The sequence below is a fragment of the Anas platyrhynchos genome, chromosome 1 (assembly GCF_047663525.1).
Source record: "Anas platyrhynchos isolate ZD024472 breed Pekin duck chromosome 1, IASCAAS_PekinDuck_T2T, whole genome shotgun sequence".
Taxonomy (NCBI): domain Eukaryota; kingdom Metazoa; phylum Chordata; class Aves; order Anseriformes; family Anatidae; genus Anas; species Anas platyrhynchos.
In genome coordinates, this window is record NC_092587.1 from 58618824 (window position 1) to 58635859 (window position 17036).

General features: G+C 34.5%; 1 protein-coding gene across 1 annotated transcript in view; it reads left to right on the forward strand.

Moving 5' to 3' along the window:
• The first annotated feature begins 2331 nt into the window (after positions 1-2331).
• Positions 2332-17036, forward strand: part of IGF1 (insulin like growth factor 1) — a 58581-nt gene continuing 43876 nt past the window's right edge. Inside the window, exons 1-2 of the mRNA XM_005022553.6 lie at positions 2332-2614; positions 6993-7149. Coding sequence (XP_005022610.1) covers positions 2552-2614; positions 6993-7149 — 220 coding nt within the window. The 5' untranslated portion in view covers positions 2332-2551. The remainder of the gene's footprint in view (positions 2615-6992; positions 7150-17036) is intronic.

The following is a 17036-nucleotide window of genomic DNA, read 5'->3' on the forward strand; positions in this document are numbered from 1 at the left end:
TTGCAGGTACAACTACACTCAGTCACTAAGTAGTAAATCATACGTTACTTATTCTGAATTGTTTATAATTCAAAAGCTATTATATTTAAAAAAGAAGAAATTAAAAAATCTCCAGTAGTTAGTACACTTCTATACTGGCTATAATACTACAATCAGAAGAGAAGCTATATTTTAGGAAAGTAGCGATCCTCAGATAAATATGTCCTGAGGAATGTTTCATTCTCTAGAAAATAAATAAATAAATAAGTAAATAAATAAATAATAAAAATGGAATGGTCCATGAAGAAAAGCACTGAGCTGACTATCTAAAAAATTACTATCAAAAATCTGGAAAGTATTCTCTTTTCCCATCTTTTCACAGTATCACTTTAAAACAACAACTAATTGACAGAAGTGAAGTGCTTTGGAAAGTGAGATTGGATGGCTAGAATGAGGGTTTGGAGTTCAGAATGACTTCTTGGGAAGAAACAGAATCAACAGTTATAGACAACACGATTCTTTGGCTACCATGAAAGCCAAAAGTTCCATCTTCTACTGCGTGCTGCTGTCATGACCAAGACAGGTGTAGTAAAACCTGAGAGAAAAAAAAAAAAAACAGTGAAATGAGGGTTTGAAGCTTAGGCAGTGGGGAATTGATAAATGTGTGGATTCCTTCTGTTATTTCAAAAAAAAAAGCAAGAAGAATTACATGTATGTACTTCCCACATTCTCTTATAGGCTGGTGAAATAAATGATACATGTGCTGTGAGTTACATTGGGTATCCTCAAGGTACGTGTAGAACATGTGTGGAGTTCAATGAACTCTAAAACAAGATATTAAAACAGAGGGCCTGCAGTACAAATGTGTGTTAGAATACTTGAAATTGTAGTTGGTATTACCTCAACTAAACAAACTTTCCTCAAAGCCCCCAGTGATTCTACCATTATACTACATTAGAGGAAACCCCTTCCAAAGAGCAATCAGCTTAGCTAACCATACACAGCTTAAAAATACACAGAGCTCAGTATTAGCCATTTGTAGAGGACACTAATAACTAATCGTGTCCTTTCTGCCTGGCAAGTACCATATAGTTCAAGGTGGATCTGAAAACTGAGAGTGGACCTAGGCCAATATGATCTCAATTGTTATTTTCAATAATAGAGTACAGCTAGCACCTCAACATGCAACTGTCTGTGACATGTATTTGGCTGCAGTCTTATTTAATCCTCTACTTTTAAAATGCCGTCTTCCAAAATCAAAGGCTAACAAGTACAAATTGTATCCATAAAACAGCATCACAACTTTATTCTCAATAGCTAAGCATTGAAATGCAAGCATACATTATAAATAGAAAAACAGCTGGCTTGGAGCACATTGCAAGCCACTAACACAGTTGAGGGATTTGAATGACATCATAACCCGTGAGAGCATGTTGCTGGCCAGCTGGTGTTATTTATAATATACTCATAATTGAGGAAAAATAAAAAGGCAAAAGTTAGGTATTACAGAACTAACAAAGTAAGTTAGTTTGAATTCTCTCTTTTCCAGAGTCACTTAAATAATCAAGAGTAACTATGAAGATGACTACTAAAACGGGAGAAAATCACTTTATAATTACAACAGAACATTTAAAATAAAAGTCATAGAAGCCCTTGAAGCTGTACTTCTTGTGTTACTACATTCATAGTACTGTAAATTCTAGGAAATTATATGTCTTCTGTGTGGTTGCTAAAAAATCACAAAGCAATTTTGCCCTATTTACAAGTAGTGCTCAACAATTATTTTACTTTTAGCAAATTGCAAGCTGTTATTTTAGGGTTAATAGCACAGAGAGTTGGAGGGTTTAATTGTTACTCAGCATATAGGCGTGCCAAGTTTAATAACGTAAATATGCAGTAAAAAAATAGTAGATTGACTCTGTCTCTCTATGTTAAAATAAATAAATAAAATATCTGTGTCTCTGTGCATAAATAAAACATGTAGAGATGGAGGGAGGAATGCAAAGGTATACAAACAATGCCCTTACCTATGTAAGTTTTTGTGTATTTGAAATGCAGACACGCACACAAAAATACAAATATACACATAGCCATTGGAAAGTTAACCAGAATACATTTTCTTATTTTTCGTGGCAGCATAAGCTTTTTTTTTGTCTGCTAACCCCTCAGTCACTAATTCACATTCTTTTAAAGGGAAAAAAATATGCTTCTGTGCTCTAGTTTTAAAATGCAAAGGTATGATGTTATTTGTCACCATGCCCAAAAAAGTCCTTACTCGGTAACTTTGCCAGAAGAGGGAGAGAGAGAGAAGGCAAATGCTCCCCCAGCTGTTTCCTGTCTACAGTGTCTGTGTAATGTAGATAAATGTGAGGATTTTCTCTAAATCCCTCTTCTGTTTGCTAAATCTCACTGTCACTGCTAAAATCAGAGCAGATAGAGCCTGCGCAATGGAATAAAGTCCTCAATATTGAAATGTGACATTGCTCTCAACATCTCACATCTCTCTGGATTTCTTTTTTCTCATCATTACTGCTAACAAATTCATTTCCAGACTTTGCACTTTTAAGAAGCAATGGAAAAAATCAACAGTCTTTCAACACAATTAGTTAAGTGCTGCTTTTGTGATTTCTTGAAGGTAAATCTTTATTACTATTTCAAATAATTTTTTAGTTTTATTTTACTGTGTATTGTCTGCTTCTGGTTTGAAGAGTATTCTGCACTTTTCAATAACATTATTTTAGTACTAAGAATTATTTATAAATTGCTGAACATGCAATTTTATGTGATCTGGAAAATGGCTGTATGTAATAGTTGCAATTACATAGATAACTGTAAGGGTAAACTATTGCAGATATATGTCTTAAATGTCACTTCTATTCAGAGAACTTCACAATATTTCAGTTATGTCATTATTAAAGGGTCCAATTACATCATTGTCTATATTGTTAATTAATGCTTTTGGACAAGAACTTTTAGCTATTTTCTGCAGGTGCAGGTTTTTATAGGAAAATAGGCATTGTACACATGTTAAGTTTCTGCAGTTTTAATATACACAATTATAAATAAAATCTTCATGCTTTGACACTGAAACTTTTAAGTGATGTTGTCCTTGCAGCAATTTTCTGGCAGTATTGTTGCATTTACTTGGATTTTTTTTTATTTTTTTTTTGCTTTCATAAATTAAAAGTAAATTTGAAGTTCTGTTTGTTTTCTACATTAGAACCCAGCTGCAACTCTTGCTGACCTTGCATATTTGTATAGCTTAAGCAACTGTATATAAAGAAAATGGAAATTCTTCTACATGTTCTTCTCCAAGTTTTCCCTTGTAGGGAGGGCTGCTTCAGGAAAGTTTGCATATGAGGTTTCATGTTATGACCCTAGAATTTCTACTCATTAATATAAGCTGTCATTAGGTAAATTTGGCTTCAGAAGGTGCATTGACCTCTGTTTCTCTCAATTGGCCCTAGTTCAACTTTCCATTATCAGCAAATTTATATTCTTCAAGAACTTTTTTTTATTATTATTATTTTTCTTTAGTGGTTTGTAAGCACCCTTATGCAGTTAACAGAGTTCTTCTCTTTTAATTGCTTGGGGCCTAATTATTTTTTTTTTAGAATGTTTTACACTTAAAGACACTTACCCCATTCCTTAATGTGATTTAGAAGAGCAGGTCTGTAATTGCAATGGATTAAACCATTCTCTTAATGTTCAAACAGGCATCCTTTCCAATGTACTTGAAAGGTGAAGATGACTTTTTTTAAGGTTATGAGCAAAGCATTAAGAGATATAAAAGTAATATGCTGGTTCCTCAGCTAGTGCTTCCTGCCAAGCTTCCTTGGAAGCAGGGGAACATATTGATTTAGGTTAAGATGTAGCCCTGATTTTTTTAAATCAAGGTTAGCAGTATTTAAACCTTGATCCATTCTGAAGTACATATGCTTTATAAATATGTAATAATTGCTAGTGAACACTATTACTACATACTAGTTACTTGTCTTACTATGACTCAATAATTAGATCCAACAGCTTCATATCAAAATGAATATAACCTGATTTTTTCTATAGCATATACAATCCATAAAAATGTTGCCCGCTTCTAGATATTTATAATTATTGCATGTGTCCTTATATGCTATTAAAATGACCAGGGATGTGAAGAATCCTTATGCACAACTTGTGCCAAATGATAGTTTGTACTAAGAAGTGGACTTGTATATAAGAATTAAGATGCAAAAGAGATGTAGAGTGTTCATATATGACATTCCTCTGTGGTGCCACTCTTCTGGACTATTAAAAGAGGAATGCAGCAAAAGCTGGTTATTTTACTAAAAAAAGAGGAAATTCCAGCTGTGAAAATATGGTCAGTCATTCTATGCAACTAAAAGAAGTGCTTAACCAGGCTCATCCTGAACCTGTATTCAATTTCCAAATGTAATTAGATTCTTCAATAAACCCCACCCACATGCCAATGCATTTTCTTTTTAAACTCTCAACTTTCTAGTTAGACTTGGGACACTGCAAGTACTCTGCCTGTTTGCAAAGGACCTGAAGCAATATTGGATTACAACTTTGTATTTTCTTAAGAATATTCCCCTCAGACATAATGGGAACTGTGATTTTACCACAAACATATTGAATCAACTAATGTTATGTTTAATTAAAATGATGAGGTAAAGTTAAAGTCTTAAACTATGTTTTGGAATTAGTTTTGATGAAACAGCACTTAATAATTTTATTTTTTAAAGAAAGATTGAGCTGTAGAAACACGTGTGTCTACTCCCCCCCCCCCCCCCCCCCCCGCCTCCCCCAATAAAAAGTTTTTACTTGTTTGCAAGTTCTTGACTGCTTTTAAATTTGAGGATAAAGTGTAGAAATTCTCTGTGGTTTATACTGTGCAGCCTTTTTGGCCTCCACTAAAGGAAAAACAGTTGATAATCTGTTTTGTTGTAGTTCAGTGCTGATATTTATCTTAAAATGTAACCCAGCTGAAAAGACTTAAAAAAATACAAAATTGTTAAATGTCTAAGATTTATGTTTATTTCTGGACCAAATGTTATACAAGAACAAACTGTTAAATACATAATGTTCTTGTATTTGTAATGTCTTTCAGCCTTCTGAGCCTGTGTGCTAAACAGTTTTCTGCTTTACCTCCTCAGAACTAGGAACTGGGAACCATCTTAAACTGCAGGTGCATCACATTCATCTTAAAAATTAAAAAATATGGCAAGGGAAAAAAGAAATTGATGTTGTTAAGATATGGAATCATTACAGGAAATAATGTTGTGTGTTATCATTATTCATTCATCTAACCTTCTTCCATCTGTCATTGAAGTCATGTCCATGCATTAAAACTTTTTTCTTTTTTTTTTTTCTTCCCATGGCAAAGTTGTCTAACGACCGTTGTGAATGGGAAAATAATTATTCTTTCTTTTTATGATATATCCTGAGATTAGATTTGCTCATTATTTTCACAGTGGAAATATTATCATGAAAAAAGGGGGATACATTCTGACTTTCTAATTTTTCTCTTATTCAGCTTTGACTTAAGTTGGAATAGGGGACTCATCCAGCAAGATGCTAAGATCCCTTGCCAAGAAAAAAAAAAAAATCTTGAAAATTATTGACTTAAACTAGAGAAAGCTCAATACCTCACTGAATCAACTTTCATATGAACAGACAAAAGATAGTTTCATCATTTTTTCAAAAGCTTAGTGAAAAAAAATCAGGGAAAGAGTCCCCGAAACCCTGAAAGAAACTTCAGGAGATTGATCACTTTATCCCAGTTCTTTGCACTTGTCTACTAATACAAGCCAATTTTAAGCCAAGCAATAATGATTTGTAACTTCTTACCTGACTGCAATACTAACATCAGCCTTGCAATAGAATGAAATTAAATGCAGATTTACACTCTAAAACTAACATTTTTGGCAAATGACCTAAATCAGTTCAGAATATGCATTAAGCACATTCTTCACTGTCTTGATACTAAATAGATATATATTTTCCTACTATTTGAAAAATGCTATCTTATTTGACATGTTGATATACATTGATACAAAAGGAAGTAGACAAATGGAATGGTGTAAATTTACACCCACTAAGGATTGACTCTTCTTCAATCATAAGTCCAGGAAAAGAACAGTTTGTAACCAAATGCAAGTGAGAAAAAAATCATCACCTGTGTTCACACCTCATAGCCAAACCTGACCTAAGCAGACAGTGAAAGTATACCTGTTTCTATCAAATACAAATAAAAGTCCTTAACTAGTTCTGCTCTTAATTTCTTGAATGCTTCCAAATGTTTACTTGCTAGTAACAGAGGACAGGAAGAATCATTCAGTCTGGTCCCCTCCTCTGGAAGGTCCCACATGACTCTTCTGTACCTTTAGCAAGCTCTACCTTAAAATGTCTTTCATTTTGTGCTCATATTTTCATTTTTAAGGTGTCTGGAGAACCACAGAGTTCTAATAATTAAAAAACCTCTTTCTCTTGGACCAATTTTCCTTCCATGTTATTTACAGCCATTTATTCTTATTCCAGTGATGTTTTTTAAGTTTAAATAACCTGTCTGTCACATACCACTTCCACATCCCCTAGTACATTGGCAGATAGCTGTCATATTCCCTCTTAGACTACATGGACCCAAACAAAACAACTCAAGGTTGTCTAGTCTTCCTTACCCTAATTGTTCTAGGCTTCCCAGATCCCTTTGCCTGGAATATATACTATTCCATATCCTCCTTTGTCAAGAGCATAAATCATAATTCCTACAACGTTTTCTAACTGCCTGTGAATGTGAACCAAGACTACTCAATAACGTAAGTCATCAGTTTGCAAAATGTATATTCTAAAATGTGTAGAGTTGCAACCTCATGGTGAGGCCTACCCTTATACTGTGTTTATTGTCTAACAAATTACAGTACATATGCATTCTCAACTCCCAAGGGTGCAGGAGTAATTTTCTTTAGGAATCTATTGGGAAACTCTGACACAGTACTTTTGTTCCTTGGCAGGTGAAGATGCATACTGTGTCCTACATTCATTTCTTCTACCTTGGCCTGTGTTTGCTTACCTTAACCAGTTCTGTTGCTGCTGGCCCAGAAACACTGTGTGGTGCTGAGCTGGTTGATGCTCTTCAGTTCGTATGTGGAGACAGAGGCTTTTACTTCAGTAAGTCAACCTTTTCGTTCAACTCCTAAGTTTTTCCATGTAATCTGTTAGAGTTTGTAACTGCTCTAAGCAAACATAGGAATTATCAAACCAAGCTGCCAAGTGTCACTAGTATCCTCTATCTCAGAGATGCCCAAGTCTTCAATGACAATGAAGACTCAGTAAAGAACAGAGGTGTCATGATCAATCTCAATGAGATTTTGATGCATTTTACTTTTCAGACATGTCATTGTTTTTAACTGCTTCCCAGATGCTGCTATCCCACCTGCTATGTTACTGCTTTCTGCTGACCTGCCACTGAAATTAAGGGAATAAAAGGACACACTAGACCCAAGATATTCATGAGGCAGAACTGCATGTACCTATTATGTCAGATGACTTGTAAACAGTTTAAGTACACATTGTATCATACTAAAACACACTAAGCTTCAACATCTGGTTTGAAAAATGAAAAGCTGGAAAGCAGTAAGCGGAATGATACTGCATCCAAGTATCCACATTCTATATCAGTTAAGTACAGGTGAAGTAAAATGCACTCATGATGAGATAATAAAGAATAATTCCACTACAGATGATAGATAAAGTCTGTAATAGTGTGGATACATTAGTATTTGAATAACTTTTTGGAGCAAGACCTATACTTGGAAAGTAAATGTCACAATCCTTTTCCTTTGTTGCGTTTTAGATTGTGCAAAGCTCTTAGTAGCTTCTTACAAGTGTTATCAAAATCAAGAAGTACACAATTCATAAATAATGAAAATCTATTTCTAATTATCTGCTATTTGTTATTCGTATATCATACAATTAATGAAACATGTAGCTCATTCATTTAACTCATTCATGAATATACTTATTCGAAACATGTACGAACTTGTGCTTTTAGAGCCTCTGATGCTAGTGTTTACTCCTAACAATACAGTATAACTGGCTATTCTTGTCCAAAGTTATCTGTCTTTCAGGACTTCAGTTCCCCTTCAAAACAAATAAACAAACAAACAAATAAAAAACCACCATCTTTTTCAATCCTCATTTCATCCTAATAATTCTTGCCTTCCAAGATACCACTTTTGTTTTTCTGATCAGTTTCCCCCCACACCATCCCTATTCATTTCTACTCATGGAGTTATTGCTTTCAAGATTTTTCTCCTTGCTTGCAATAAAAATAGAATTGAGGAAATCCAGGTTCTTGGACCTCCAATTTATAGAAAATCCAGACAGTCTCTACAAAACAAGTTGCTAACTTTTTCAATTTCTTTTTCAGACTTTCTATTAAAGTTTACCCTTTGAAACTGGGAGCCTTAGTTTTGTATATGCACAGTAATTCATTAAAGAACCCTTCTTTTCTGTATTCAATGTGTTAGCTATCAGAAATCAGCATCTGCTCTTCAGTGCTGCTTAACTTAGCATGCTGATGCTGTACACAATATCAAATATACTAGAATCTCTCATAAAGCAACATACATTTTTCACCAGTTCTTTATTTGTTCATTTGAACACCATAATCTGTTACATTTATCAGCAGCTGAGTTACTGCTAATGGGCTATTTGAGTGGCCTACATATACTTTCTTTTTGTAGTTAGAAGGAATGTAATGGAAGACTTTCTTCTCCCCTTCTTGTTCCTACACCAGAAAACAATGAAACAATATATTGTTAGAACAGAAGAGCATTTTTTTTAACTGTGCTTGTATCTTAGATGTTTTTCCAGTTATTTGTCTCCTGGCAAAATGTTTGCCACTTGTTCAGAGAACTATCACACTTGCTTACTGCAAAAATGGCCGGCACTGCCAAACAACCTGACAACAATTGTATACTCTTTGTGTTCCTCTAGATAAAAAATTGTGAAAAATCAGCAAAAACTCTCTTTGTTTTAAAACTCAGTTGCTCTAAACTTACACAATTTGTTTCACATCTCTACATTCCCTGAGCTAGATGACCCTTACTTGAAAGAAGGTGGGTTTCTGAAGTTTTAAAGGAGTTCATAACCCCTCCAATGCTGAGTTTTGTTTGGCATCAGTAAAGGCACTCTAGTTTTCTTTGGTGTGTGCCTACCTTCTGAGTTTTCAATTGAAATTAATACAATTGTTGACACCAAGAAGTTTTACCTTATTTGGTACGGATGCCTATGGAAGATTTTACAAATGAATGACCAACATGTTTTAGGAAAGTCTTGTATTTAACAGAATACAATCACAAGATTCAATGGGAATTTTATGAAGTTAATGCAAAGTTGTTGGGTGCTAAGTAATGTGTGCCTCATGCCTGACTCTACTTCTGATTCACGAAGTAGTCATTTAATCTGTTTTAGCCTTTATCCTCTTATTTGTTAAATCTTAATCTAAAATATAGAACTATAGAAAAATAAGTCCAGTAACACTGTTGTGAGGATAGCAAGTTTTTTAACCAAATATACTCCATATACAACATATTACTGGAAGCTATAAATGTTTCTCTGTTTCATGATACTTTAAAAAAGACTACATCATTTGTAGAAGTAAAAATCCAGTGAACCTTTTTCTTTTACAGTGAAGTGCATGTCAATTTAAATTGCATTTTAAGCCTTCTATTCTCATTCTCTTGTTCCTTTATATAAAGTATAATCAATGGTTATGTTTGCCTTTAACTCACTCAGGAAATAGCTGTGAGAGAAGGTTTTCTTCACTAGAGACTCCAAACATAAAGAATACCTTTTGGCTGAGGTGGAACTCCTGGTTCAGATTCAAGGTCAAAGCTTCTGACTATTCTTTGGGAGTTGTGGGTGGAAACAAAGAAGAATTAATTGTGTTACGTTATGTTGAAACTCTGTACTCCACAACCACAAGACTACATCTAGTGCTAGGACTAAAAGATTTTTTTTTCTTTATATAGTCTACTCTGCCCATGAAAACTAACTTTCCTAGCTAGGAAATTCTTCACAGATTTTGAAGAGATGCCCCAGCTGCCTTCCAAACACAAAAACAATTATTGACTTCAAGTGAAAGTCAAAAGCTGTTTCTATCACTCCTGTTTTTCATGGTGGACTAGCAAGGAGTATTTTTTAAGTTATTTAGGGGAGGACACTGCAGAAAACCCGAAACAGAACATCTGCTTTTTCTCTTGGTCACAATTAACTCCAGCCAGCACTGGCTATTTCTTGGACAGCTTCTTCCCCCTCACAGGATTCACCAGTGAAGAGAAGTTTTGTTGCCACCTATCTAGCAACATCTCTCTAGTAGAACTTCTGTCATTAAAGTTCCCATGCACTAGCTTATGTTAGGAGAAGCCAACCAACAGGGAGCCTGGCCACAGCTTGCTGTTCCTTGTAGCTGAACCTCCAAAAGAAAACAAGTGGCTACACTTAGACACAACTCTTCTCAGTTAATGCTCCTTCAATATCAAAAACTGGATTTAACAGTCATGAAACAAAGTGGGATGCCTGCCATGTTCATTTGAATGTTAATGCCTAGAAAGGTCTACTACCCCACTGTTATTACAAAAAAAATAAAAATAAAAATGCTGAAGGCAAAGAGTGTAGGAAAAACTGAAAGTACAGATTACAGGAAAAACTGAAAGTACAGATTACAGAAAACATACAGAAAAGATAGCTCAGGAAGGGATCAAATTTTGCTTGAATAGTCTAGTCTTATCACAAGAATTTATATGTTAATCAAAAAAGAGGTTAAAAGATATTTTTTCTTCATACAACTTGAATTTGATAGACAGTCATTCATTCTAGCTCATGTTGTTTCCCGAGAAAAGTCAGTAAGTGTAGTTTGCTCTAAGGAGCAAATGCTATATTCTTTTTTTATCCAGTTATTTCTCCTTTGAAAATATGCATTTTCCTTTCCCCCTAAATGGATACTACTTTAGCTAACAGTATATGTGAATGCCAATAAAGAAATAGATTTCTTATTTCTTTGGATATTTTTCGTCATTTTAATTTCTAAAGGCCAGCTTAGATGGCAATAGTTATTTGAAGCAATTGGACAGAGTATCAATTTCACAAATTAAAAAAAAAAAAATGTTAAAAAATTAAATAACAGTTTGGGTTTAAAGAGTATCCCCTGAAGCACTACTTGCATAGAAAAGGAAAAGCTGAATTTAGATACCTGACACCATCTAGTTCCTCTGATACTCTTCAGCTTGTGGAGAATAACCTGGCACATGCTTCCACACATACAAGTACAAATCTCATAAAAGACACAGGCTTTTCTGGTTTCAAGAATAAGGCTCACAGTGTCAACTGCCTTGAGGATGAACCTGGACATATTTTTACTACTTATTAGTAACACTGAGACAATCATAATTGTGCAGCATCCTTGGGAATATCCCCAACTGTGAGCAGCATAAAAGTACTCAGTTATAATAATCAGAAATCAGGAAAAGACAGTGAACATAACTTTGAGCAATTAGAGTCGTTGTGGAATCTTACTGCTTTGTAGAACTAACATATCTATAGAGGAACTGCTGCCTTAAAGAGGAGGAAATAAGGGGCCTAGCAACAGGCAATCTTGTTGCTTCTTCCATTTCCCTTTAACTACTTCTTGTTTATGTTGGGAAGTCTGCTTTTAAGATGTTATTAAAGTTTCTAGGCTTGTCAAACCTATCATTGTAATTACAAGAGATGGCATGGCACTCAGTTCTTTAACTACTCCATACCTGCAGGAACTATGAGTCATTAGCTCCTCTGTGTGTCCCTGATTGAAAGGAACGTTAATATTACCAGCCCAGAAGTGGAGTGCTGAAAAGTTGCAGTAGACATAGTCTACAGTTTCAGTGACAGTCTTACAAAACGCTGCAAAGAAATGCTAATCATCCTGGCCATGTTCATGCAGGAAGATCTGAGAACGTTTTTAAGTTCCTTAGTCTGGCTACGTGCCGCATCCATGTCCAAATCTTGTGAACATGGAAGACTTCAATGTATTCCTCAATTTTTATCCCCAGGTTCCTTATGTCTTACAGGAAAGCTGTAGTCTGGAAAGGAACTAAGGCTGGCTTTAGCCAGGTCCAGATGGTAACTGCTCAAGGAACCAGAAATACGGGCACAGTTATTGACACAAGTCTGTGGCTGTGGCATCCAGAGTGATAATCACTGTATGGTCAAATAACTGACACGTTTGCTTTTTTCCCCCCTGTAGAATTGAGGAACTTCTTGGGAAATATGCCAGTCTTTAAAAGAATTTTGTCCTTTTTTACTGCATTAAGAAAGGCTAGGAAGTGTTAATCTTAAGCAACCCCTGTAACAACAGAGAGAGAGGTTCCACCTACTCTTTCCATACATCAGAGAGGGAGTCTGGGAATATTTAGCCTCCAAAACAGAAAAAAGTTAGTCTCTACATAGAGGTTTCCTCTACAGCTGGTTCTTCTCTGGTCCCCAGGGATTTCATTAGGGGACTGCAGTAATAATTTTAAATGAACTGAGCGGAAGCAAACCATTGATCAAAATTTCATACTGAAGCAAGAGGTCCCTACTACCAAACCAAATAAGTACAGGTCCTCCAGACATTAAATTTATATATCCTTATTAGCTGTTAGACATAGGAGATGCTAATGCATTTTATGACGTTTGTGTTTATCTATGCAGTAGACCAAGTTTCAAATTTGATCTCAAATAGCAGAAAGCTGTTATTTGACATTTGATTCCTTAACTGCTGTTAGCTATATGCATATTTAATACAATGTTTAGTCTCATGTTGGATAAAGTCACTCAAAGAAGCACTTGGCAAGATCAGCATTAATTCTTGGCATAGCTGCCCCTCTTACTTTTCCACTGAATCTTAAATACCAAGAAAAACCCTTCACTGACTCCAATTCTGGCATATACTTTATGTAATTGGCCAAAACCTTTTCATATGGACCTCTTCATTTGTCCTGGTATTAATAACACATTTTCAATATTTGATCAACAGCAGGAACTGTCACGAAGCAAATTATTCACTTTACCAGAACCACAGTCTCTTAATTAAAACCTTTTGCATTAACTACTTCAGCATCTAGGGCAATCTATACAGAGTACTCATTCAAAGAAGGAAGTTCATACAGCCATTTCTCTAAAGCTTATTCAGCACTTCAGTTTTTATACATCTGTTCCAAACTCTCTCACATCACCAAAAATGAAGTAGAGACTTAAAGCCATTTTCATTTCAGAGCTTTGCTGAAAAAAGATGCCCATGAACTTATTTATAAAACCATACCCAAATGTCAACAGTTCCTCGTGTTACAAGCTTAACTTGATGAAAAATATGACAACACATGAAAGCAGTAACCAATGGTTAATTCATTTCTCATTCTAAAAATTTAGATGAAAGAAAGCAATACCACAAACGTATGCTAGTGGAAGATTTTATGTTAATTTATCCCTGTTAATAACTGCAGGATCTTCCATGTCAAGAGGAAGAAAAGGCCTTCACTTCATACTATTTTTTTTCTTTTTTTTTGCTGTTATGTTTCATGTAAAGTTACTGCACAAGATACAGCCCAAGTACTTGGTCGATTGTTTAATTGACAGATACATTTCATGTTTGCTTTAGTAAATGAGGTTCTGAAAACAAGAATTTTAACACATCCATAGCCTTTGGAGAGGCACAGTGTATGCTGATTCTTATGCAACTTCAACATATAGAAAATTCTACATTGTCACTGTCAGTAAAAGTTGCTTACTTCAATCAAAAGGCACCTTAGACACTGCCTAACACACAAGTTTCAGAATAATAGTATAAATTGCTTTTCTTACTATAAGCAAAAAGTAAGAAAATTGAAATGCTATCTTTGTTTCAGCATCGTTAAGAATTAAACAAATTACACAGGTGAGCTTTTCTTGTCAATTTTATTCGAGCGATTTGTAGGTTAAATTTCTGATTGCCTCTCCAATGCCAATTCCTGGAAAAGTGTTTTGGAATTCCTTAGAGAACTGCTTTGAATTCCTTTAGTAAACTTAAATTCCTACAAAATCTGAAGCAGACACAAGTCTTAGACACTTGCTGTATTTTCTGATTGAATCCAATGTACAGTCAGCTTTAATGTGTTTTCAATGTTCTTGCTCTTAAAAGACAGCATGTAAGTTGTTTGCTTACCTCACACCAAATCTTTTCCTAATTAAAACTGATCAGCTTCCATATATCATAGAAATAACACAAATTTATACCTGTTAGGGCTCATCTTTCTTATTTCTGAGTCTATGGCACATTTATCTATTTACAATCTTATTTTTGAAATTCAGCTGTGATCTCAGATTTCCTGTCTATGAAATGCAATTGTTGTGGAGTAAGAGAATGCTGTGGGGTTTGCTGTCTGCAAACAGCAGACCTTTTCATTTCCTTATGTTCCCATAAAGCTGTAGAAGTAGGGAATGAGTGTCCTGTTAAAGCACTACCTTTAGAAACCTATGGCCCACACCCAAATCTGAAACTATATGACTTCTTTTGTATACAAATATTTGTTTATATTGTGTTTTTGTGTGATGAAAAGAAATGTGTACAAGGCTGAGTAAGCAGAAAAAAGAAGGGGTTGGCTCAGACCATTCTGATTCAGCTCAGTTCTGTGAACAAAATGGTTTTATTTCAGAAAATAAATATTCTAACAATACCTAGTAACTATTTCTATCTCCAAAGTAACACCCCAGCCACTATAAACAGCAGCTTCTAAGGAAAGTAAATACCACTGAAAATTGTTTTGACTTCATCTGAATTTTCATTAACAGCCATCTCCTACTAAGGCAATGGACAAAATCTTAAATTACACGCACAAACTCTGTATTTAACAAGTCAGTATTTAAAATAATATTTTTAAAGAGATTTTTTCAGACTTGCATTAACTATACTGAAGATTTCTTTTAGCTCAGACACTAAAAATGACTGGATAAAAGCTTCTACTATTACAATGAAATTTTTATAGCTTCTTTTTGTAACTCTTCATTGATTACTTTACGTTACATGAAAGCTAATAAGGACATCTATTTCAGGTTAACATTGCAAGTTTAAAATGAATACACTTTATACCTTGAAACTTCTGTAGTCAAGTAAGATGTAATAATTTGTTTCTACATCCCCTGAATTCCTGAATTACTAGTCAACAGGTCTTCCATGAAAAAACTTAGTTTTTCCTACGTATTTCAAGTTTTATGTTTCTTTCCATTAAAGTTTCCAGCCTTTCACAGACATATTTAGTTTGGCAGGAAGAATCTGGTGACTCATAGACTGAAGAGATTTGAGAGCAAGCTACTGAAAATGTATCTAATTTCTTCTTGTGTAATTTGGGAGCAAGCTACTGATAGTATGTCTAATTTTCCTAGTTTAATCAGATGTATTATTGGCAAATACATGCCCTGAATAAAAGACATGTTTATTCCTGAAATATATAGCTAAGATGAAACACAAAAACACCATCCATACTTGATTTTAGAACACTTATGTGTTTTTTTTTTCTAATTGCTTCTGGCATTATACTCTAAATCAATGGGCACTGAATGAAAACAGATATATTGCTGAAACCATTTGCATTATGACCCTATTTACATTTTTAAATTCAGCAAAATGAAGTTATTCCTTCTGACTTTTTTTTTTTTTTTTTTTTTTGTTTTTCTTTTAAAGGGAGGATAGAAACGTAGGAAGAATAGGTGATGTTATTCCTCTGTGATTCATATGGAGAAGGACAGAGGAATTAGAAAACCTCTCATTTGTATTTTATATTGATGATCGTATTTTTTCTTTCACTTTCAGACAAAAGTTTATTTTAAATTTAGTTCTTTCTAGACAGCTGGTGAGAAACATTTAATTGTCATTTATCAATATACAGACTGAAACTTTTTGAGGGATCAAGATTTTTTTTGAGGGATCAAGAGCTTGGTCCTACACACATGAGGAGATCCTAGTTCACATTCACTCCATCTGCTTTTAGGCTTTTAAATGAGATATCAGAGTTAGGAACCCACTCAAGCCTATTCTAGTCTGTGAAAGGAGTTTGAATCTTTCAGAGCTTTCTGTAAGTTATAGATATGCCATAGAACATACCTGTTGTTCTCTGCTAAATTAAGTAAATGAGCTATAGTAACTGCATCCTTAAATTAGTTAATTGAATAAGGACCCTCCGTTAAGAGCCTACATTTGGTGGAATTAATCTATTTAAAGCCACACATCACCAAACTCTGAAGTGGAGATAGGGGTACACTCATATGGACCAGATTTTAAATCAAAGCAAATCCCAAGCTCATTTTAGCTACCATGATATAATGCAATTCAGCAGTGACACAGAATGTACTTCATGCAGGTAACACAGGTTAGGCTTGCATCTTTGGCCTCCTTTAAGAACTACCAAGTCATTAATTTGACTAAGTGTGTGTTCTGCTGGAGACTGTACTCTACTCTGATACAGTAAAAAGGAAAAGCCTATCTATCCTTTCTTTCTTGATATAATAGATGGAATATACTCTTATACATCATAATAATTAACACACTTTCTTATTTTATTCCTGCATCACGAGAGAAGGTACACTTATCCATACATAGATAATGAAGCAGTTTTTTACACTGCTGGTCACACTAATCCATTCTTTGTCCTGTGAATATATGTGGCCTAGCAGTTTTCTAAGACATTCAGACAATAATAATATTTAAAACCTAGAGTGACATCTAAACATGAAAATTGTAGGTCTTTAATGGTGCAATTTCTCCATTAGAGTGCTGTGCCATAAAGTACCATGATGGAGAAAGAACACAGAATGGTGTTCAAGTACTGTTTTGAGATTCTCAGTGATAAAGCAATCTGAAGATTTAAACAATAGCTACTGATGACATATTGAGCTTAGCTATAAAAGAAAATATATGACTGAAATAAATAAGATAGAACTTTGACTAAGTAAGTTAGACATCCACCGAGTTGAATTAAGAACACAAATGTTCTTCTACCTTTCTT